The following is a 24,216-nucleotide window of genomic DNA, read 5'->3' as shown; positions in this document are numbered from 1 at the left end:
GGTGGGTTTGGGATAGTGAGCTCTAGGCTGTTTCTGCTTAAACAAAAGCTCTATCTCTGTCTGGATCTTTTCCATAATGTTGTCAGACACCTAGAATAAAAAATCTGAGTCTGTCAGTGGCAAAATTGAGCACTTTTAGTTTACTGGACCAGTTTCAAAAACTGTTGATCCCATTAGTGATTGATTTAGACACAAGAACCTGGGAAAATTGGGTCCAGGTTGAAAATACTGAAGTTACCCTTTAAGAGGAACATTCATACAATGCACTGAACCTTCATTTAGACCCATCAGGAGTTCTGGGGACAATCCCCTCACATGTCCCGCATTCCCAGCTGTTATTCCTCTCTAGATGATCTGAAACTCTTTTCATCAATCATGAGGACTTGACTAACAGAGGATTTGACCATTGCTTTCTAAAATAGCTACGTCTGAAGTGGAAGAACAAAGCTGAGGCTGTTGAGCAAAGTCAGTGCATTGATCTCCTGGAGGCCATGTTAGAACTGGAACAGAATGAGAGGATCACTCCCAGTGAAGTCATCATCCATCCATACATTGACAAGGGCCACCACAGCTCCAAGTAAGTGTGTGTGAGTGTGTTTCGTCCTGACGTGAGTCATTTTCATTACAATTGGATTAGTGATTGTTGCATACTTGTTTATTGTTGTGGTAAGCTCTGAGTCTTGTTTCCAACCCAGCATTAAAAAGAACAGGAATAGGATCAAGATGACCATGGAAATGACACACACAAAAAACGGAGGCCTCAGCCCAGCTTCCACACAGCTTCCAACCAGTCCGATCATGGTTCGTCCTAAAGCAGCCAAGGGCTTCCCGAAGATGCGCCATGATCTGGACATCAGGTGAGATTATCTCTTCTGGTCATAAAACATATCTGTCAGGTATGACATTTCTTTTGAGATGACAACAACAGGAATAATACACTAACTGTGTGTGTTTGTGTGTTTAGTTTGCAGAATGACATTGACAGGAAGTCACAAAATGCAGCATTGGCATCTGTAAGTGAGGAGCTGCCTGCTACTGCTGCTCTGAGAGAGGATGACACCAGCGGCATCCACCCAGACCAACACAGTGCAGCATCTCCCATAGGTCTTCCATCAGGTGTGATCATGGTTCGGCTTGCTGCACCTGAGAACACACTGCAGCTGGAAGATGAAGAGAGTGCAGGGGATTTCCTCTGGTCATGACTGAAGCTTACATAATTCCTTTAAGATGTCATGACAATAACAGGAATAAATACCCTTACTGTGTGTGTGTGTGTGTGTGTGTGTGTGTGTGTGTGTATAGATTGCAGGCTGACAAGACATCCTCAGAGAAAAGTCTGTGACAGTGACACAACAGCCACTCACACAGTCACTTCCTCTTCTGTCTGAATTGTTCTTTTGAAGGATGGTTGAGGTGTTTAATGTCCTTTCATTGTCAGTCAACACTACGATCCAGGAGAAGAAGAAAAAAAAGAAGAACTTTGTCCAGCACTTCTTCTCTTGGATGAGGAAGACATTCTCCTCATTTACTCAGTGAGAATGACAAGTGAAGGTTTTCTTTTTTAAGCACGGTGGCTCAGTGGTTTGCATTGTGGCCTCACAGCAGGAGGTCCTGGCCTTCTTCCTGTCTGTGTGGAGTTTGCATGTTCTCCGTGTGACTTTGTGGGTTTCCCACCACATGCCAAACACATGCAATTCAGGTGAATTGGACATTTTAAATAAGTTGATTTTAATTAAGTAAGACCACTCACCAGCTGCTGGCTCATACCTACTTATTACTGACATACTGTCTACTGTACACACACTCACCTGTACTACATATGCTCTCACATACCTTTAAATATTTATACTGCTTTCCATCCTGTATATCGGTGCTTTCAGTTGGGTGGTGTTTACCTTGTTCACAGCAAATGTCCCTGTGAACGCCTCCCTTTTGTGGTATTCCGACCTCTTAAGTGGAAATTTTCTGGAAGCTTCAAGTTCACGAGATATGATGCATTTGCTGATATTTTCAGAAATGGCAGTTACAAATGGACGTTAGTTTTTTGATACATGATAGGTTAAAGTATTGTAATTTTAGTTGTATAGAGTTGTTCCTTCAAATTGTTGACATATGTCTGAAGAAGGTGTTGATATACCCAATGGCTTTATCTTTTTCCCCAGTCAATTTACAATACATTTCCTGCATGATGACACTGCTCCCTCGCTAGCCTGTTAAATTGTTAGTCTTGGTGGCCTTGGTGATTCTGACAGTAATATTAATATTAGCTAACGTGCTTTTTACCCATAAGTAACAGCTAACGTAATGACCACAACTGTGAAAGATGCATGCTGTAATCACTGGTTTAATGTAGTCCAAATTAAAGCAAGGCCAAATGGAAGGTAACACACACCTGGACACATGTAATTTCAATATACAAGTTCTGACTGACCCCAAATTTGGTGTGACAGTTGGCAGTAGGTCCCACCGCATGTGTAAGAAACAGACTGTAAATATCTTGATGCACTGAAGAAATACAGTACTACAAACACGTAAGTACAATAAGTGGAAATTCTGAAATGGGATATTCTGCAAAATGAGCACTTTTACTTTTGATAGCCTACTTAAGGCATATTTTGATGCTACTACTTTTGTACTTTTGTTTAATGAAAAAATATATCTTTCAGAACATTTACTTGTTACAGAGTATTCACAAACTGTGGTATTGCTGCTTTTAATTTAGTAAAAGATCTGGTTACTTCCTTCGCCACTGCAAATGGCCAATCAACACTGCCATCCCTAGAGCTGTGCTGCTACCATGGTTAAAAATCAAATTCTTTAACATTAGCATTTCAACATTTCAGTCAGATACCCGAAGAGCCTGCTCCTCCAGCCTCCACTCACCCTGCTCTTTAGAAAGAATTCTACATGTTTACCATGAAGGGTCTCTGTTGTTTGTCTTTGTTGTTAATATTGGTGGGACTTTACCTAATCTGTATTTCCAACAGTGGAATGAACATTTTCTGTACTTAGGGATTATTTTAAGGTATCTTGGAGTCCATGTTCCTCTGTCTGTCTGTCTTTAGATGAAGAAAAAATGGGATCAATGAAATAAAATATAAACATTTTAAACATCAGCCAAAGGAGTATTACACAACTTGGCAGCCTTAATGCTGTTCTTATCAATGGCTTACAATACATCCACAAAAGTATAGTACTCTCAAAAAATCTAAAAGTAATTAAAAGAAGTAAAGAGATTAATGTAACCCAATACTAAGAACAAAACACCTCAAGACACAGAATCAGTTGCTGCATAACAAGCCACGAAGGAAATAGTAAACTATTTTTATTGACATGTTTAAAGTCAGCTATTTACAAGTTCTCATAGTGGGCAACATTTCACACCATTACAGTTTGAAGAAAGAAAAAATTGTTTGTACATACAGGAACCTGGCCTCTTGACACAGGAGCCAGTCAGAGATGATGCTCACTCGCACATAACATCAGTTTGGCCGACAGATCAGGAGCATATATGCATGAATACTGAGTGCTCTGTTGTCTTTCATGTCACCATTTCACCAGATTGAAGAAGAGATCTTTTTATTAAACCTGCATCAGTAGCCCTGACTCAGGTGTGTTTTGGCACAGTGATAAATCATTGACTTTTAGCTGTGTTTTTGCATGTTTTCATTTATTTACCACAAATCACATAGAATATAGTTTACATCACTGCTGACAGTACCCTAACCATAATGCCAAAACATGAAAATAACACTGGTATTGTCCTGTAAGAGAGACTGAGTTATGCATCTTGCCACAAGATGGCAGTATAACAAAAAGAGTGGCCCTGTTAGACTTCTTATACACCTTCAACAGTAATGACTACCTAAAGCCAGAGGCCTCCATGTAAAAAGATTAAGAATTTTTTGCAGATGACCCAGCAGAGTAATTAATTGGTCAAATATACTGTATGATAAAGGGAATCGGAAAAGCAAATGTTAATTTAGCAGTTTATAGTAAATACTAAAATGAAGCCTATATTTTACTGCATATCAAGGCTGGAAGAAATTTTCATAGTGAGGGCTTTCTTCAAAGCTCATGAGGATAAGGGCTCGGGCAGCTAATCAAATGATCCATCAACTGGTACCAAATGGGAGGCCTGAATGACTCAGGGTGCCCAGAGCTGGACAGAAGGCCTGGAAGATGCCAGGGATGATATAGTCTCACAGCTCAGCACAGCTGTTTTGATGGGGGCCTAAAAATCTGCCCAGTCACCAGAGTAAATTGTTGGCATTTTACATTTTCTGCAAACCACAAATAAGTTACATTTGCATGTTTTATACATATCATATCAACGTTTCAAAAGTGACTTTGTCATTGGAGGTGGAGGTGGTGGTGGATACCATGGTACTTGCAGACTACTGCAGACCACTGTTCAAGACCAACAAACAACAGAACTGGTTGTGTTTTAGGGACCCATTGCTGTTTATCAGCGGTGATAGTGCCATGAAAAGTGATTGTTTTTTAAAGAGGCATCACTGCATTTTTATAGGCAGGATCGTGCTACCAGTGGCAGGTATTTTAAGTCAAAACATGATATTTTCCAAATCATAACCAAGTGGTTATTGTGCCTAAACCTAACCACATGTTAACCACAGCGTTAAGTTTCAACATATCCACTACATAATAATATACAAATGTAACATATCTGTGGTTTGCAAAAATGATGAAAAACAATGGCCATATTTTTTCTGGCGACTGAGTGGAAAAACTTCTACTGGAGGGTTAAGCTGCTTAAAAAATGTATAAAAAAAAAGGTCTGATATTTAAAGGCAAATTGTTTGCATTATAATTAAAAGGAAAACAGAAACAGCAAATTCTAATATCGTGAGACAAAGAGGACTTCAGTGGCAGACTTAGATCATGGGCTTAGTTTTCACTTTGTGGTAAATTACTTCAATTCAATAGGTCAACTTTGGTGTCAGCAGAGAAAGTTTGACATGTTGGTGAAATACAAAACAAGATCAGTGAAAATACATCAGGAAATAGTTTTATGTCAGTGGCATAAAGGTGCACTCTGTTAGACTTCATTCTGTTGGGTGAGGTCTTCTGACACGCTGTTGAACTCAGTGGCCTTAGCACTCATCCCCAGGTACTGCTTCAGGAACTCGCTGAAACGTTTTTGGCTGTTCCACTTGCGGGCTGACTTCCGAATTCCAATAAAGCCACCATACCTCTTCTGGTACGATCTTCCTGGAGACATCAGCTTCCTGTAGCCGTGCCTCCCTTTGACGAAGCCGCCGAACCTTTTGGAGACACTCAGCCCTGCGTCACTCTGTCCTCTTGCTGCTGCATCAGCAGCCCCTTCGTCCTGCCCTGCCTCCTCCTCATACTCATCCTCAAGAGACAGGGCATTCTGGGAATTGTAGGCAGTGTTCAGCTGGTTGCCTTTGCCACCTAGATCCCTTTGATCCACCCCAAGTGCCCGGGTCAAGTGATCGTACCTTTGCAATGCAAAGGGCAGCAACAGACCTCCCTCTACCTGCGCTTCCTCTTCAGGAAACAGGGCCTCCACCTCCTCCTGAGATCTTTTCCGCAGAGTACCAGTAAGGGAGGAAATTGGCGAGGACAGCACCTTACAACAGAAGTCCCAGGAGAAGGCTGGGGAGATGTTGGCTTCACACTCAGTGAGACACACCTTACAGGGACAAAGACAAGAGATAATATGAAATTTCCTTCTGAAGTCAGTTTATATCATAAAATGAACAGTTTTCAGCCTGGCTCTTGGAATGACAGTGTAGGTCTGTCAGGCGTTTAGTTGGTCAGTCCACTGCACTGATCAGAATGCAACAACTATTGGCTGGTCTCCCATGATTTTATTTCACACACATTCATGTTCCCCTTCGGGATGAATTATTGCTTGGGTGGTCGCTTAACCTTTCATATAGTGCCACAATGGGGTCAACATTTCTTTTGTTCAATACTTTTAATTATGAGGAAATACCTGCAAAACTAATTACATTAGCCTCAGATGTACTTCATGCTCAATGCAAATTAGCAAATGTTAGCATGCTAACACGCAAAAATAAGGTCGTGAACATTATACCTGCGCAGCATAAGCATGGGGTGAGACATTTACAAGTATGTTGTGTGACTAGGGTGAACTGACCCTTTGGAACAAACCCCTAAAGCTCATCATTGGGCGTATAAATAAAAATGCAAAATTCTTAAAACCTCTAACCATTCCTGTAAAATTCACCTGAATTCAAATAAACACACATCCAAAGCATACCCAAAGTAAACAGAAAGCTGTTCTTGTTTCATTTTTAGTGAATGTATATGAATGGTCTCATTTAAATGGAAATAAGTTTCAACACACTGAAATAATCATTGTTCTTTTTTTTTTTTTAATCATTGCCTGAATATTTTCTTGAAAAAAAGATGCTGCAGATGACTAGAACTAGGACTAAACAACAATAAAATTAATTAATTAAAGCATGGTAGCCAAGACCTGGTCCTGATGAACTGCTGTCATTTATTAGTGTTATTAATTACACATGTTTCAAATATGTCTGTCATGAGGGAGATCTAGATTGTGTATTACTCAAAGGATTTGATGTGCTAGATTTGTTTTGATTGGAAGTCCTCAACTCATTCTTAACTCGGACAATACAAAATTCAATGTGACAGAAGAAAATTGATTGGATTTCGTTCTATCGTCATCTTCAGTGGTTCAATAGGTGTGTAATGTTGTGTGTGTTGTTGTTGTTGTTGTTGTTGTTGTTGGTGTGTGTGTGTGTGTGTGTGTGTGTGTGTGTGTGCTATCTGAGGAAATGTATCTGTCAGAATAAGACTAAGGATTTTAGGACCACAGTGACCACAGTGCTTTGCATCATTTACCATTTCCATAAAGCATACTAATCATGGGAGCTGTGATCTCTCATTGATTTACAAGTAAAATGCCTTTCAGCCAGAAATGATTGAGGGTGATAAAGGAGAGGAGACAATTACAATAAGCAGAAGAAAACAGGGATTCTTAGAAAAAAACAACAACAGGGGTGAGGGGTGGTGTGGGGAGTCAGTAGATGGCTTGTGGCAAGAATTGTCTCGGTCTAACAAGAAAATAAATGCCATCGGTAGGAGGTCCTTTTCAATCACCTAACACTAACAACGCTGCTTTCAAAGTTTTTTGTTTTAAGCCATGTGCACTTGAGTCTCCCCCGTGTGCTAGCTGCCAAAATGTCTGAGATGCAGACATGTCATTATCCAGAAAGAAACAACCACCAGGCATAAGCTCTGAGAGGAGAAACACACATCTATCCCCAGGAATCAATTAGCCACAACAAATTAAAACTCAAATGCCAAAAGGGTAATTTGTTGAGTCAGGATGGGAAGAGGGGATGAATACAGGAAGGTGGGTGAGGGGTTTCCACTTTTTTTTAATCACCAATTTAAAAGAGCCCAGTGGAGACATTTTGTGTGTGTGAGTTTGTATATGTGTGACAGTGCTATGAGGTTTTATCTGGATAGAAGATTCGCTAACTAATATTTCAGAGCAAGATCTGTCTTTATCTTATTTCAGTTTTTAACATCACCGGACACAATGGACTTAGGACCACCCTTTCGAGTGGAAGCTCTACTCTTGCAATCTGCAGTGTGTGTGTGTGTGTGTGTGTGTGTGTGTGTGTGTGTGTGTGTGTGTGTGTGTGTGTGGAGTACTCACCATAGTGTTGAAACTGAGCTGTTTGGGCAGGATGTTGCTGCAGGACAGGCAGTCTGCCTGACAGTCACTCTGTCCAGGATCACACAGACAGAGCAGCAGCAGAGCCACCAAAGTCTTCATGGTCCCACCGTCTGCTGCACAACACAGGAAGCAAGCAAATACACATGTTCAGTCCAACAATTTAATACTTCACTTATCAAACAGTTTCTCTTTCTTGTCTGCAATGCAGTGGTGTCTGACTGTGTTGTCTCAAGTTTTACTAAGCACTGCTATTACAAGGTTTCCAACAGTGATGCAGGTTATTATAACATATATTGTCTTAATTGAGAGGGTGTCTAAGTTTGATCAAGCAAAGGTAGATTAATAGAGAGGAAATGAAAAGTGTTCTATTCATAAATATGATCATAGTGCATTATGGTTTGTATTTTTTAAATGTATTTAATACAGGCAAATAATACACATAACACATAATAAGATAACATCACAATATAACCTTGTAAAAAAAGAAAAAAAAATGAGGGAGAGAGAAAAACATTATTACCTCTGATAATATCTAATGTTATATATAAATTAATAATAATAATAATAATAATAGTCAAACCTTTGTCTTTTAAGAAATAAAAGTAGTGACAGAGTATTGATTGGAGAGTCAAAGTAGCATTAGCCAAGGATACGTTTAAAGCTAGCTTAAGACCCAGAACGGAAGCAACTTTCATGCCTCTCAACAGCTTTGAAAGTGTTTCATTTACATGTTGTATCTTCTTAGCCAGCATACTTGCAACCAAACAGTCAAAGAATCACCTCAGTGATGTTCTAAAAGTCCAAAAGTGTGCAAAGGCTAACCTCTTAGATGCTACATGTTACCACTGAGCACAGCTGATGTTGGTCAGTAATCAGCTGCTCGTTAAGCTCCAGAATGAGGCTATTCATGTGTTAAAGGTCCAGGCAGTGTGTAGGATTTAGGGGGATATATTGGCAGAAATGGAATATATTGTAGTAAGTACGTTTTCTTTAGTGTATAACTGCCTGAAAATAGGAGTCGTTTTGTTTTTGTTACCTTAGAATGAGCTGTTTATATCTACATAGGGAAGTCCTTGCCCTAGTTAGCAGCCCCTCCGCGACATGAAAGTTGGAAAAACACTTCTTTTTTTATGTGTAACTGCTTTATTCAGTGTGTTTACCAATTTAAATTACCAGGTCCATTTGTTGTGGAGAGAATGGGACCTCTGCAGATAATTCAACTCATGGTAAAAACCTCCTAGGTAAGTACACATTAGCAGGTGCTGGGCTAGCTGCTTGTCTGCACATGCCGAACAGCATAGGAGAAACACTGATTTGTAACGTGAAACTACTTTATTCAGTGTTTATAGTGGTTTAAAGCACCAGGTCCATTTGTTTTGCAGAGAAAGTGACCTCCGCGGATAATTCAGCTCCGGGTAAAAACCTCCTGAACAATGAACACTGATGGAATTCTAGCCTGGTGATGTTTCAGCTGGTTGCAATCTGCAATCCTCACCACTAGATGCCACTAAAATCCCCTAAATGTTACACACTGCTCCCTTAAACATACAGTACATCAAAGCTGACAAGAATGGCGGCTTCCCTGTGCTTATGTGTTTGTGCTAAGCTAACTCGTTCTATACTTAGTCATAGCAGGAAAGGCACATGTGTAACTGTTAACATTAGAAATGACTGCACTGTATTTATATGAGCTACTGTCTGGGTCCTGGTATTGTGTGATGTAGATCACTGTTATGGCTACAGCTGGATTACTTGATGAAATTTGGATTTTCCTGCTATGACAAGTGAAAATGTCTGTCATGGAAAAGGTCTATAGATATCAATCTTTTCATCTTACTCAAGGTAACAAATAAAGCAAGAACATTTCCTAAATCTTGGAGTATTTTTTTTTTTTAAATTTTGTTGCCTCTGACACTGCAATGGGAAGAGGAGGGACACAGAGGACAGTAAAAGTATCATAGGGGACATGGAGTGAGACTAGGGGACACACAGAAGGCACAGCAGATATAAAATTTGACAAACAAAGATTAAACGGCTGAAAAAAAGCAAAAGAAAATAGTTTGACCTTATTCTGGTAGAAACAGCCCAGTCTGGTGAGTCTGACGTCAGAAACACAACCAGAGTTTTCATCTCATTAAACAAACTCGTTAACTCCTTTAATTGATGCCTCAATTAATGCCTTTGGCAACAAACTGAGTCATTGTTTGTTGCAGACAAACACACACACTCACATGCACAAAACATTCAGACACACAAATTTAGGCTATGCAGCACCCAAACACACATTCATACAAATACATGCATGTGCCCACTATGTATATGCCCACTACACAGTGACTGATAACAAACTGAAATACAAATTCACACACACACACACACACACACACACACACACACACACACACACACACACAAACATTACCACACTGCTCTTTCAATTGTAGGTTGTTATCATTATCTATTAAAATGATGTGGCTGAAAGTAAAACTAATTTCTCTTCAATCAAACCCCACTTTATAATGTCTAAGAAATTTGGAATTTATTCAGAGTAATTAAAAACTGATAAAGGTGTAATTGCACCACCACTCGTTCCAATCTCTAACTAACCATTAAATGGCAGCTCTGCAAAATTAATCAAAATTAATCAGTGTCCTAGTCTGCAAACAATAAAAGTGTGTGTCGAGTGCGTCTTTAGTGTGATAGGAAAGAAGATGGGTTTGTCAGTGAAGGACAAAAGAGCAGCGCAGCCATTTTAGGCAGGGATATTGGAGGACAGCTAAGGGCGGGCGGGATTGGCAGATGGCAGTGGATTTAGACAAACAGCTTGGGTGTATTCATTTGGCCAAAATGCATCCCATTCTCCAACCTCCTGTCACTGACTTTGTGCTGACTTGGCTTCCAAAAATGAATTGCCATCATTAAGGATAATGCATGAAGGAGACTCCACATCTTCTCATCTCTGGTATCTACTGAGGGGTCGCCACAGGATGCATACACACGGCCTTGATTTAGAGTAAGTGAAGACGATGAAAATGGAATATACGCTTACCCCCATACTATCAAACCATAATATTCTAGACTTAAAGTCTAACAGCACACTAATAGCTCTGTGAGGCTGTATTCAACAGGTTTGGCATACCACAAATGACCACTTGTATATCAATTACTTACCAGATGTTAAAGCCGCCATAAGGAACTTTTAACTGGATATGCAAAAGTCTCTTGTTTCTGCTGATGTCAGCAAATGAGACCATCGGTGTGAAGATAAGCTATTTCTATATAGTGTATATCCATACCTTTAGGAAACTGTGTCCGGGTCCACACCAGGTTGCTTGCAGGACAAAGCGATTTACGGCACTCAGACGGCACACTTCATCTTACCTAGCTGCTTACATTTAGTGACTCTTATAAATAGTTGCTATTCCTCCTCCTCAACCCGACGTCCTCGGGGAGTTAAAATAGCAGCAATCATTGTGTAAAAGTTCTGTGAAAGCACTGGACTCACCAACAGTCAGCCACGTCTGAGTCACACAGAGAAAACCCAATCCTCGGGAAGTCAGGAAATCCTTCAGGATAAACGTTTTGTTTGCTAGCGATCTAGCATTTACCAGCCCAATCCTGGCAGGAGCCAGCGGGCCCACGGCGTTAGCTGTCCGTGGAGCCGCACACAGAAGCCGCAGGTTGCACAGATTCACCCCGCGCCAGCGGGGAGGAGGAGAGCAGGGGCCATGGGGGTTGGAACACCTCATCCGGGCCAACGACAGGTAACACCCAGGCGTCGACAGGGTCCAGCAAGTGCCGAGAAATAAAGAGGCGAGGCACCGCTCCATACTCAGTCCAAGAAGCCGTGGAAGAGCTCGCAAAACAGGCTTTCATCCTTACCAGCTGACCACTGCGTTTACCCTGGTGGCAGTGGCGCTTACGCCGGAGAGGTGGAGCTGGGGCGTGGCAGAGGTGAGCTGGGATCCCCGATAGGAGCGGGGGCAAAGTTTACCGTCTTGTTGTTTCATTCATCCCCAAAACAAACACATGAGCAAGCCAGGTAAGCGTCTTTACAACAATAAGCACTAGAGCTCATGGGAAATGTAGGCTTCATTCCAGCAAAACACTACCGCTTTTGTCCACAGGGTCGCCAAAATCAACTCAGAATGAAAGTTACTTGTAGGGGCTTTAAGTTAAATTGGTGAAAAAAACGTTTTTCTCCCATGCCTCAACAGGAGAAAAGTCTTGATGAATTGAGGTCATAGGCAACCACATTTAACAATGGCAAAACTAGATCAAAATATCAATTTCCAAAAAATCTCACACAACTCGTGCAGTACAATCCAAGTTTCATTTATTGAGTCGTATGCTCAGTGTGTCCCACACAATCCTTTCCAACAGGTAATTGAACTAAAAGAGAAACTTTATCTCTGCTATTTTTAAAGCCAGACTCTATTGACAAAAACTTTTACCTTGCTGAACACAGGGGTTGCTGGTCTATCACTGCCTCAATCAGTAGATTGTATTATTGTGTGACTTGAACTTTAAAGTCAGTTCAGATTCAGCAAAGTCACATAATAATGCAAACAAACTATACACCCTTGTAGGGTTGACGTCACAATGATGTCATTTTATCAGCTGGAGGCAAAACACAACTTGCACCACAGGACTGTAGGTTATATAGAAATCTTAAAATGTCATCTTGTTGGGTTAATGGGAGCCAGAATAGAAGGAGGCATGGCTCAAAACTCAAATTTTATCGCAAACAAACGAAAACAAAGACAACTATGGTTAAATGCGGAAAGATGAAAGGACTAGATGCAGGTGTACATCAAAAATCTTGCATATTAGTTCAGGGGAAAACTATTCACTGTTGACTGGATGAATAACGTTATGTGTATTGAGTGATACTTGTCCACCTAATCAGAAACTGGGAAGGTTTTAAGAGGAATTTTGTATTTCTCCGTGACACTAACTATTTTGTGCATCAAACTGGACAAAACTGTTCAAGTGTCATCTTCCTTTGTAAGATTGGCATATTAATCAGCCACAAACCTTCCTGTCAATCATTCATCCACTGAGAGCATACAGGTTGACCAGTCTGGTCCCGCTGGTCCATGTTTACTTATTCAGTGAAGACTTGTGATCCCGGAGAGTGAGTGACCTAACATGGTGCGTTTGTAAATTCAGACTGATGCTCTTCACTGCAATGAGAGCCCCGTAGGTTGAAGAAACAGAGCTTTATATTTCTATATAAATTAGCAAACGGTTAAGCTAATCACACACTCACTCCGCTCGGCACTCTGCTGCTCCATCTCCACAGACAGAGTGCCCAGAGTGCGCTCTGCTACTCTGAGTGCGGTGCTCTCAATAACCACATGGTACATTCTCCAAATTTACCAACGGTCAAGTTTGTGCCAGAGTACGCTGCAACACAAGGAATGAGTATTTCTGAATGCACCACTCCTCCATTGTCTAAAACAAGCCCACAGAGCTTGCTAGCTTGCACTAGCTAATGTCTGTGGAGAATTGTTTTGCCTCCAGCTAAGCCCCACTCACCAAAAATCGTCCCACATTAAAAGAGTCCAATGAACAAGGCAGTAGTAGTAGTAGTAGTGCAGCAGCTACTGTGTTCAGTGAGGTAAAATTACTTGTAAACTGAGCCAAGTTTCAAGTTTCACCTTTAGTTAAGTTCTCCGTCAGAAACAACTGTTTATTTGGAAAGTACTGAGCGTGTGACTGGATAAGTAAAACTTGGATTATACTGCCAAAGTTGAGTGAGAGTTTGTAAACCAATTTTTTTTTATATAGTTTTGCTGTTGCTAAACGTGGTCGCCTATGACTTCAAGTCATCAAGAATTTTCTGTTTTTGGATTCTTCATTCACCAGAGGCATGGGGAAGATTTTTTTCCACAAATTCAACTTAAGATAGGTGAGTAATTGATGGTCATTTAAGAGGTAAAGTAACCCTTTAATGTTTACCATGATCTCCATCTTAGTTTAGCATGTTAGCATGCTAATATTTGCTAATTAAAACACAAAGTAGCCTACAGCTGAGGCTGATGGGACTGAATCAACATATTGGAGAAATTCATTCTGTAGTGATGGTGATACATAAAAAGTTAAGTCCATCCATTATTTGTTGAAACATTTCAATGAAAACAACAAATGTCAACTTCATTGTGGTACTAAAGGAATCCTCAGAGATCACCACTGTCATTAGGCTTTATCTCCTGGGAACCATGAGTGTCTGTGGTTAGCAACTCATCCAGTAGTTTTAGATATTTCAGTCTGTATCAAAATGATGGAGACTGATCAACAGAGCAACATTTCCATCTCCAGAGCCACAGCGCGAGCATAGCTAAAAGCAGCAGGAGCTAAAGCTATAACTAAGTTTTGTGCCATGTTAAATGTTTACATACTTACTGCAAGGGTTCAGACAGGACAGGACAATTTCCCTCCCCTGTGAGGATGAATTCCTTCCTAATAATCTTAACTTGGTAAAACATGAATAAACATGAATCACAGAATAGGTTTTGGCAGCTGTCATTTGAGGTTTAAGGAGCAGTATAAATCCTATTTGAGGCCAGGCTAAGTACTCGCAGTTCCAAATGTTTTGTTTCCTGCTGATGACAGTTCATCTCTGATTTTCTCCCTACATACAAACACAGAATGCATACAGTCTGGCTGCGGTCACTCAAGCTTCACTCAGGATACTACAGATAGATTTGACACTGACACACAGGTAGGCACTGCATTGACTGTGATCTGTTTTTTTGTCCTCTTGTCTTTAAAGTAACTGCTCTGTAAAATTGAATTGGACTTCAAAACGACTGATTTTATTTTATTTTTTTCGTCTTCTACTGACGTCTGCCAGGTTCTCTCGAGAGCCCTTAAAACCCAATTACTCTGCTTTTAATTAACTGATTAACCACTAAATAAACCGGTTAATTAAGTCATTACTGTCTGGTGCTGTGCTGACACGCTGCTGATGGAGTTCTTACAGTCCAGTGGATGATATAAAGACCATCTTTCAGATGAGAGAAACTCCTGTCCATACAGTATCTCTCATCCAGGTTCAACCTGTTACCATGCCACCACATGAGCTGATTTTGTGCAATTTGATCTGTTTTGCTACCTGAGAAACATCTAATCCAAGTTTAAATTCAAGGTTACCAATAGATCAGCTGTAGTATGTGGTTTCATCCATGTTTTGTAAAACAGATAAAGATAAGTGATCAGATAAATAATCAGAGAAATGACGCTTTACTGAGTGCGAACACCAGCACAAGTTCTGTAGTCTATCTCCTGGGAAGCATCTCCTGTATATGTGTAACTGTATGCAAGTTCAACAAGCATTACCTGGTTGGATAGGAAAAGTACTGAACCTCATGAATATCTTTTAGTTGTTGATTAAAAATATGTGTAGTCAACCATAAATAAGTACTGTTAAAGTTACAGAAACGTTTGTTGCGGTCTGATTCATAGTCCCACAATTCACTCCTAAGTACAAAATTCTAAAACCGTCTCAACGCTGTGTTATCAACTGTTTGCACCTTTTTCCCACCATTTTCCTCCGTTATTGCCATTTTCTAAACGAGCACAGGAAGTACAAAATAAATTACTCTCAGCCCGAAGACAGAGTTAAAGCCGGATTATTTACGCATGGTTGAACAGAGGAGCAGGGTGCATCCGTCTTGCAGTTCACATTTATTTTTAAAAGCTGAACTGCAGATTATTAAGTTATTTAAAATGTAATAACCATAATACCGTCAAATTTGCGTCAGTGGGTATTTGATGGTGCTTTCTATATAATGTCGATCCTGACATTTGGACACACTGTAGTCACATGTCTGTGCAAGTACAGCATGAAAATCAGAAATTGCTTCCTTTTTATTACCTAATTTACATTCTGTGGTATGGTGTTTGCATCTCATTATAAGTTTGGGTCCTTCATGACTCAAGTTAAATCTAATTTAAAAGTTTAATGTGCTAGTTCAAACCCAGTCTATATCAATATGCAAATGAAATGTTCCTTTATTGACTTTTCATATATAAAAAGCCTGTATGCGTCTGATAGTTAGGGTGATGAAACAGTAACTGATATATCAATGATTCAAAGCTTTTCTGAAGTATTAACACCAAAGATTATTTTGCACAACTGCATACTGGCCTAATAAACTGCAGCTTTAAAACTGCTTTAAAGCTTTAAATTAAACTGAAGAACAATCACTTCCAAGCCTTTAAGGAGAGCGAGCCAGCAAATTAATGAAAACAAATTAAATATTGAATAATTAGAGCACATTCATGTTGATGGCTTTGTTGGTTGATGAGTCAGTTTGACAGGTAATTAAATGTTATTTAGTCTTCTGCCTGGAGCCACATGGTCGTCTAGTTTAACTGTCAGAAAAGTCACTTTGATTGGCAGCTTGTCTCAGGCCCACTCAAAATACATTGTGCTCTTTGTTTTAATATTGATGGCTATCTGGCAACATGACGAAGTGGTCATTGATGTGACACATTTCAGGACAGTAGATCTGTAACACCAATCACATTGATTGAAAATATCTGATCTACCAGTATACATTTAATGGTCTCTGACACTATATATATACATTATCTACCAACGGATTTATCTGTCATTACCTTTCTCTTCCTCTAATTACTTTTTGTTCTCTTAAAGTTTCATTTCCACCCACTCATGCTCTCCCTATCCCACACACACTTTTTCAGTCTTTGTCTTTCGCTCACACACAAAACCTGACAAAATTACTACTACTATGACACAATCTCTACAAACAGATATCTGCGTATATATATGCACTGTATGTGAGCAAGGGGACAAGATTTTGGTATCGGTTTTCGTTCTGGTTTTCATTTGTAGTTCAATTAGTACTGACTAATCATGTTCAAGCAGCAGGTTAAACAGTCCATGTGGAGAGGGAGAGTACATAGGCCATAATGCAATTTCTAAACGCACTGGCTATTGTCTGACGATGATTTAGCTTTATATTTTCTTTTCAAAATGTATCTGCATTCAAATGTAGATATCTGTTTGTAGAGTTTAGCCATAACAAAGATGCTCTTTAACAAAATGATGATGCATTACAAGCTGCACCAATGGTATGAAATGTCTCCTACATGAGTGGGGTCGTCTCTCCTCCATCCACCCATCTCATTTTGAAATGTGAGCATTGTGTGGATGGATTAAAGCACATTCAACACAATACAACACTACAATACAGCAGAAATTTAATGTTTGCTACCTATTTTGCTGCTTCTGTTTTTTTATCTGCTAGCCTAATATCCGATGTCAGTATAAGATTGTATCTGTTGTTGCTAGATCTTAGGACAGTGTGTTGCTGAGACAGAGACAGGTCTGACTGTAAAATGCAATTTTAGTGTCAGAATGTTTATAGGGGGTTAGGGCTTGTTAAAATGGGTCCAGTATTTACTTCAGTGTGACTATGGGGTGAAAGAATCGCTCATAATCTGTGCTCATGTTCACTTCTACCATTGGAGTGCACTGACTGAGGACCTGCTGCTAGTCTGCTAAATGGGCAGGGCATTGGTGGTACCCACATGACAGATACAAGATATGACTGTGAAGTTCGCCGTTTAGTTTCTAAATTGTCTCTGGCTGAAATGACTGGTGCATAGAAAAGGTGGAATTGGCCTGGATATCTGCTGGCTACACCGGATCTCCTGTAATATTGGCTGTTGTCCCCTTAGGCTTAGGTTGGGTGTGTGGATCGGTTCCACTGGCCTAAAAGTTCACAATGGACTCTGATATTCAGAATCAAAAACTGAATGCTGCACAGAATCAACTAGATTCCACTTTATGAAAAATATGACACCATTTCACACTGATTATTTTACCTGTTATCTTAAACTGGAGCAACATTTGCCTTTTTTTGTATCGAGATGATCTGATTTATTGTAAGAAAACATAGAAAAAAGGCAGTAGTAGTACAGCTACTCTTCCACTGCCACTGGCAAAAGACATTATTTCCTATGATCCTGCTCCTTGTCTCCTGGTCAAAGGCCATGTCAGCTCAGTGATGTGTCTGAAGAGTGGGCGTTTTGATTATCTCCAGCCAGAAGGAACCTTTTCTGCCTTTACGAAATGTACCCTGTCAGTCAGACTGTGTGTGATGTGGCAGTACATTACATACTGAAGCCATTACAGGCAGACACGCTAAGCTAAATCAATTTCCCTCCTTTATGCACTTTGTCACTTAAGGTCAATTAATGGTTGGGAGGTGTACTCACATTTAGACGGGGGTCACATTAAACTCATTTCATATTGATTTTTTCTTTGTTTTGAGATGACGTGATGTCCTGTATATTTTTGCTTTTCTAGCCCACCTTTTCTATTCCTCTGTATTGCTGGATTATTAGCAAACACATATTGTTGGGATTTGTAGAGTCAAGTATCTCATCCCAAATCGTCACATGTTGCCGCTTTGTCAGTGGCATTTCTCCTCTACATACTGGGAATCCTTCTGCGTCTGCTGTCGCTGCTCCAGGATGTCGCTACCAACACCGGGATATCAATAAAGTCACATGGTAAGGTTTAGAAAAAAACACCATGGTTTGGCTCTACATCCATATGGGAAGCACACACTGACCTCCCAGGTGACAGTCCAGTGCCCTATGTGGACTTTCCTGCTCCTTATATTACATCGTTACTGGCAGTCTTTCAACCTGACATCATCCAGACATGGATGCAACTAACAACAACACAAATGGCTGCATTTTATTCAGCTCACTGAGCTTGGCCCTTGCAAACCTTGGTAGTGTGCACCACAGTCTCTGCTAATTATACACATTTGTACACCTCCAAAACAGGGTTACATTTTTACCTGTTCTATTAGCTTTACCTTTTCTCATAAATTATTTATTTTGCAACTTTTTATGGAATTCTGAAAAATGACACCATGATTTCATTGGTGTCTTTCACTGTAGTCAAGAGTAGGCTAAAAACTGAGCACATCATCATTCAACAATGATTTATTTTAAGAACAGAATACCAGACTCCAAGATGGTGTTTGTTTATTTAAATGGAAGTTGCTCACCAGAGAATGCTACAGACACATTCTCTTTGTAGTGTACGTGACATGCCCAAACAAACCCTGCCAACCACAAGTACAAGACAAACCCACGGTTATCTGAACCCTGCTACAATGCAATGTTGTAGTGAATAAAAATGAGGCCAAATGCAGCAGTAATCCATACCATTGCCCTTACAGTAACCTTAACTGCCTGTCTGTTGACTCATTACTTAATAGCTATATGCTAACTTTGCATTTGCTTTAAGGCTTCTGGACCAAGGGGCCAAGGGGACTGATAGCAGACTGACACATAGGTATGATGGGTAAGTCATGTCGCTGCTGTAGCCACAGCTCTACCTACTGTGCTCACCAAGCGCACACACCAAAAGAGGTTTTCTCTCTTCCTGGTTAAATTCTGTTGTTGTGCAGCCCTTCGCACTTGTACATTTGCTTGCTGCACTTAGATAACATCAGCAAAATGGGAAAGCTTTTCTGTTCTTTCCTTGTTCTTACCTTGCTTTTGTTGCGCATTAATTAAGATGGTAACACCCACTGCTAGCCTTGTAGTCACATCACTTAAATAGCCAAAATAACTACTTTTGCACATTTAGAAAAGTTCAACATGATAAACCAGATACTAAAGCTTCATTTTTATTTGCCTGAATCAATCGTATTACTCTTCCTAATGTACTGTATTCTATTTAGATGTAACCATCAGAGATTGCAGCCTTCCGGCCATTTTGTGGCTAGTTGACACTACCTATAGTTCTTTTCACCAAGCGAGGGATTTTATATCTGTCAGAAATTCCTGATATCTCAGATTCTGAATTATAGGAGGCTAGTGTGATTGTACACAACTGGCAGCACATACCCAGCTCTCTTAATACGCAGAGCAGATATGTAATATGTAAATAACTGGCACTTATCTCAGCTTCAATGACTCAATTATTAGATTACCAAAATTACAATAAAACAAACCAAGGAGCCCAGAGAAAGAACAGGGCCTTTGTGTTCTGATCATTTTCCTGTACTGCTAAACATTCATGTAATCAAAGACGACAAAAGAAAATGTGTCACTCTGCCATCAGTGCAACTGCTTCTGACAAGGGTCAGGTCTTTGATATAGAAACAGACGTGGAGAAAGAGGAGCGCACTGGGGGCATGAAGGAGGATCTCTGAAATCCTCCCAGTACAAAAGGATGGACAGGGACCCTGCTGTGTTAGGAACATTGTATCCTTGGATTAACTCCACTCCACATTCACAGTCCGTTCACTGCAGCCGCTAGAGCTGTACACACCTGTATGATGCAGAGTGAACTGTAATCCAACGCTCCTTATCCTCCCTTCATTTTACCCATCTGCCTATGAGAATGGTGTCTTGAGTGGTTTCCTGAAGTTTATATAAGTGTTGTGGAGGAAAACAATGAATTGACTGATACTTAGAAGATGAGATACGTGGCTGTGGGAATGGGGGTGCACCATGGTCTCCTACATGCTTGAAAAGGGTGGGGTGAGAAAAGGGGTTCTTAGTTGGTTGCCGTCCGCAACCTTACCGCTAGATGCCAATAAATCCTCCATACTGCTCCTTTAACAACAAATAATCTTTGGATTTGTGTACATTCTTGGTTTGTCTTGTCAATTCAGTTTGGATTTTTGCTAATGGAATTTCTTTCATCTATATGCCTATGTCTCACTGTCTGCACAATGACCACCAGCTCTTACAATCAGTTTACCTCAAACAAACTGCCATTATTGTTGCTCGACACATTAAATGTATAACTTCCTGTACAGCAGTGCTAATTCACCAGGTAACAATAATTTACAGATGAGTTTTCACCATATTTACACAAACTGTTTGCACTTGATGCATTCAGCTGTTTTGTGTGTAGGTAGACAGAATGATGCCATTTGGGGTATTTAAAGTCCAGAAATGGCACTCTTTCCTCAAAACACAAGTTGGCGAAATAGAAAGACAACCTTGCCCGTTGCGTTTGAGGGACTTGCACCAGAAGGTTCACATGAGCTGTGTTGGATATTTCAGACATTTTATATTTAAAATTCTAGTACAGCAGGTGTTGGAATCCCTCTCTCAGCCCCATATGTCATCATCGCCTCCTCTATGTTTGGCCATCTCTCTACAGGAACACAATGCATACAGAATGTTCATCACCAGCAGCTTGTGTGTCACACATCTCTGTCTCTGAATACTCATGTATTTACCTAAAATCAGCTACATTTAACACCTTTAATTTTAGCAGAAATTATGGCTTCCTTTTAATGTACTATATCCATTCAGACTGAGGTTCATTTATTTACTCTGAGTTCTGTTCCTTCTGCACAGCCTCACTGAAGACATTACTTGCCTTGTTTCATCCAGCCAATGCAGAAATGCTAGAACATAATACAAAGCTAAGAGAAAGTAAAAACACTTCACCACAGTCACCCAAATCTGAGTATTTGCTCTAAGGGTATGAGAATGCAGCTTCTAATTTTCTCGGAATTAGTTCAAAACAGCTTTGTTCCAGCCCCAGCGCTATCTGTAGATCTGCATCAGCTTCTATCTGATATAGTATATGCAAGAAGCTTGTCAGACAATTAGAGCCTGTTACATGCACTTTCATGTCCATTATCATCAGTGGAACGAAGAGCCTTTTGTATAATGGCTGACTTAAAGTAACCGATTTTGAACGGTGTCTTTGTTTATGGAGTTTCTTTCAAGGTCAAATGGAAAGTGAGCCCCAGGCTAAACAAATACACCATGTTAATTATTCAACGTGAAATAAGGTGACACCCAAACCTAAAGTTTATTAACTTCATATCAGTTTCCTGACAGCTTAAAAATACACCAAATAATGAGTTTTATACATAAATGCCTTGAGGCATGAGGCAAATAATATTAGTAGGTAGTCCGACTACGGAAATAGAAATGCTGCTGCTGCTACTAATGACAATACTGGTAAATTCAGATAAAAAAAAAATTATCTCTATTATCATCTCAAAATTTTGCATAATCTTAATTCCAAGTCATTAGATAGAACCAAGTCACATTTTATAATGATGTCATTTCATATATATATATATATATATATATATATATATATATGATATATTTTAAATTTAAGACCTGATTCAGTCTTATGTAGCCTTTTATTAGTCCATAAATCCAACCTTGGAAAAATAAGGCTGGTTTTGGCTGATGCAAAGTATTAGTATTTGCTATAAAGTAGCAAAGTGGTCTGCATTCTCGCTACGGGCCAGATGCAGTCAGTTGTTTTATGTGATCGTTAAAATTTGTTTAAATCCATTTACTCCGTTTATTGTCATTAACCTTTAACATCTCTTCATGTGCTGAGCATCCCTTTTTTCTAGTTTGAACAGGTTGTGAATGTCAACAACAAAACCAGCCTGAGACGTGTTCGTATTTATTGTCAGTGAAACCCTCGATTTCCACACCATTGCATTTATAAGCAGGTTTCATTTCACATTACAGCACTATTCTAATATTAGTACCCTCTAACTGTGCATGTTTGTTACAAATTAAAAACCTTTACAGATAAGTCATTTTTATACTCAGTCATTTAGCGGGGCATTGCCTACAAAGTATATTAAAATATTGACTTAGTTACCTTAAGACAAAAGCCTAAGGATAATCTTTTAAAGAAGTGAGTAATGAAAATCTGACCCTGATTAATCAACGTGCACTCTCCCAGATTACCTTTCATTACTCTGTGTCTTAAGCGACAGCGTTAACACAATCATGCAGCTTTCTGTGAAGAGTCCCCTTTCATTCATGAAACCCATCAGAGCTCGGGAGTAAATCAGGCCCTAAAGATTAATGACTAATCGTGCCGAACGATAAATGACCTTTCCCTCTTGACAAAACAAACTGCAGTGTGTAGTCCTTACTGGGCGGCTACACCTCGTGCCCTCCGTAGTGTGCACATCCCTGCTGCTTTTAACCCACTCACACACATAGTACTTAACCTTGGGGGAATGTTTATGGGATGTAATAGTCTGTGGTTGCACCCTTAGAGGTGATGGATTGATGCCATGAAAAAAACAACCATGGTTAACTACACTGAGCTGAGACATTGTCCTAACCCACTCTGTCTGTCAATAAATGAAAAGCTTGAATTCTTTAATCAGCGTCGTCACAAGCATTCAGCCTTACGGTGCTCAAGGGTCAGAGGGTCACGGGTTATAGACAAGCGATCGAGACAAATACTGCGGGGATGAAAACAATTTACAAACATGTCCCCTCTTCTTCTTAGTGTCCGATTGTCTCAGCTGAATTTGGAAATAATTAAAAGGGAATTCACTTTTGAATAGTGGCCATCTATTGCGCTCTCAAGATCTGCTACATAACCAACATTAGAGGCACTTTCCTCTTCCTGGAGAGTGTGGCCTCTGTACAATAAATTTCGTCTTCCTTAATTCCCACCTGTCAGTCCACTAACAAAAGTAACAAGTGTCAGTTTTCTCTTCTATGACAAAAAAGCAAAACATTCTGTATCAAAGGTCAGAGGTCAAGCCACTTCTTTCCCCCCTCTATCTTTTTCTTTCTCTGCAGGGTCTTCTTACCTGTGTTGGGGTGAGATTGCGGGTGCCGATAGGGGTCCCTTGGGTGCAGGTTGAGGTTGGTCAGCTTATATGTTTCCCTCTCTCAGACTCAGTGTGGTTTTTCTGGCTATGTGGAGGCTGAATGCAGCTGCTCTTATAGGGACCCACCCCTCCCCTTCAACCTCCTCCTCTGATTCTCCCTCTCTCTCTCTTTCAAAACTCCTTCTTTCATCACAGAGGGAGGGAGGGATGGAAATTAGAAAGAAGGAGGGAGGAGAGAGGAGATGGGGGGAGAGCAGGGACAGGGTGTGATGTGGGGAGGGAGAGGAGGAGAGAAAAATAAGAGGATAGGAAGAAAAGTAAAAAGCCAAAGGAAGGAGGAGGAAAAGAGAGGAGGCAAGATAGACACTGGCAGGAAAAAACTAGAATTACCGCCTCGCTATTGTACACCTCCACCAACCAGTCAAGATGCAATTATAATTTACATCCATGTATTTTCATATGTAGCCATGACAGTAGACAATGCTTCAAATATGAATGTTGCTGCAAAGAAGCTACAAATTCTACATGTAGATGCTTCACAGACATCTTCAACCCTGCAGCACAGAAGATCTATACAACCCTAACCCTGTGACGGGCACCCATGATTTGTGTCACCAATTCAGTTTCCCCTTCTGTTCCTGAGTTATGGTGTTGAATAATGGCCAGAAAAGTGTTTTTGCAGAACATTATGATGTGACAGTAAAGTTGGCCTTTGACCTTTTGGATATAAAATGTCAGCATTATTGACCTTTTGGATATAAAATGTCAGCATTATTTCCTATTGGACATTTGTGTGAGACTTTATCATAATTACTGTATGAATTCTTGAGTTATGACCAAAAACATGTTTTGTTA

General features: G+C 40.1%; 1 protein-coding gene across 2 annotated transcripts; it reads right to left on the bottom strand.

Annotated features, from left to right (window-relative positions):
* Positions 1–2,641: 2,641 nt before the first annotated feature.
* pnoca (prepronociceptin a) lies at positions 2,642–23,440 on the bottom strand. 2 transcript variants are annotated; one of them, XM_049564818.1, is made up of 3 exons: positions 23,341–23,440; positions 7,703–7,833; positions 2,642–5,677 (listed from the first exon to the last, which is right to left on the bottom strand). In XM_049564818.1, exons 2-3 carry the CDS (start codon positions 7,820–7,822, stop codon positions 5,060–5,062), a joined length of 738 nt encoding a protein of 245 aa, XP_049420775.1. In that variant the 5' UTR covers positions 7,823–7,833; positions 23,341–23,440; the 3' UTR covers positions 2,642–5,059. The 2 variants fall into 2 exon arrangements, with proteins under 2 accessions (XP_049420775.1, XP_049420765.1); XM_049564808.1 differs by having other exon boundaries at positions 7,703–7,836; positions 23,341–23,434.
* Between the last annotated feature and the right edge of the window lie 776 nt (positions 23,441–24,216).

The sequence above is a fragment of the Epinephelus fuscoguttatus genome, linkage group LG2, assembly GCF_011397635.1.
Source record: "Epinephelus fuscoguttatus linkage group LG2, E.fuscoguttatus.final_Chr_v1".
Taxonomy (NCBI): Eukaryota; Metazoa; Chordata; class Actinopteri; order Perciformes; family Serranidae; genus Epinephelus; species Epinephelus fuscoguttatus.
This window is presented reverse-complemented; position numbering and strand designations above follow the sequence as displayed.

What these genes read in the sequence shown, in the direction of transcription:
- pnoca (XM_049564818.1), bottom strand. Translation starts at nt 7,822, where the DNA reads ATGAAGACTTTGGTGGCTCTGCTGCTGCTCTGTCTGTGTGATCCTGGA. An exon ending in AGCTCAGTTTCAACACTATG is followed by an intron (nt 5,678 to 7,702) that starts GTGAGTACTCCA and finishes TGTCCCTGTAAG; the next exon opens with GTGTGTCTCACTGAGTGTGA.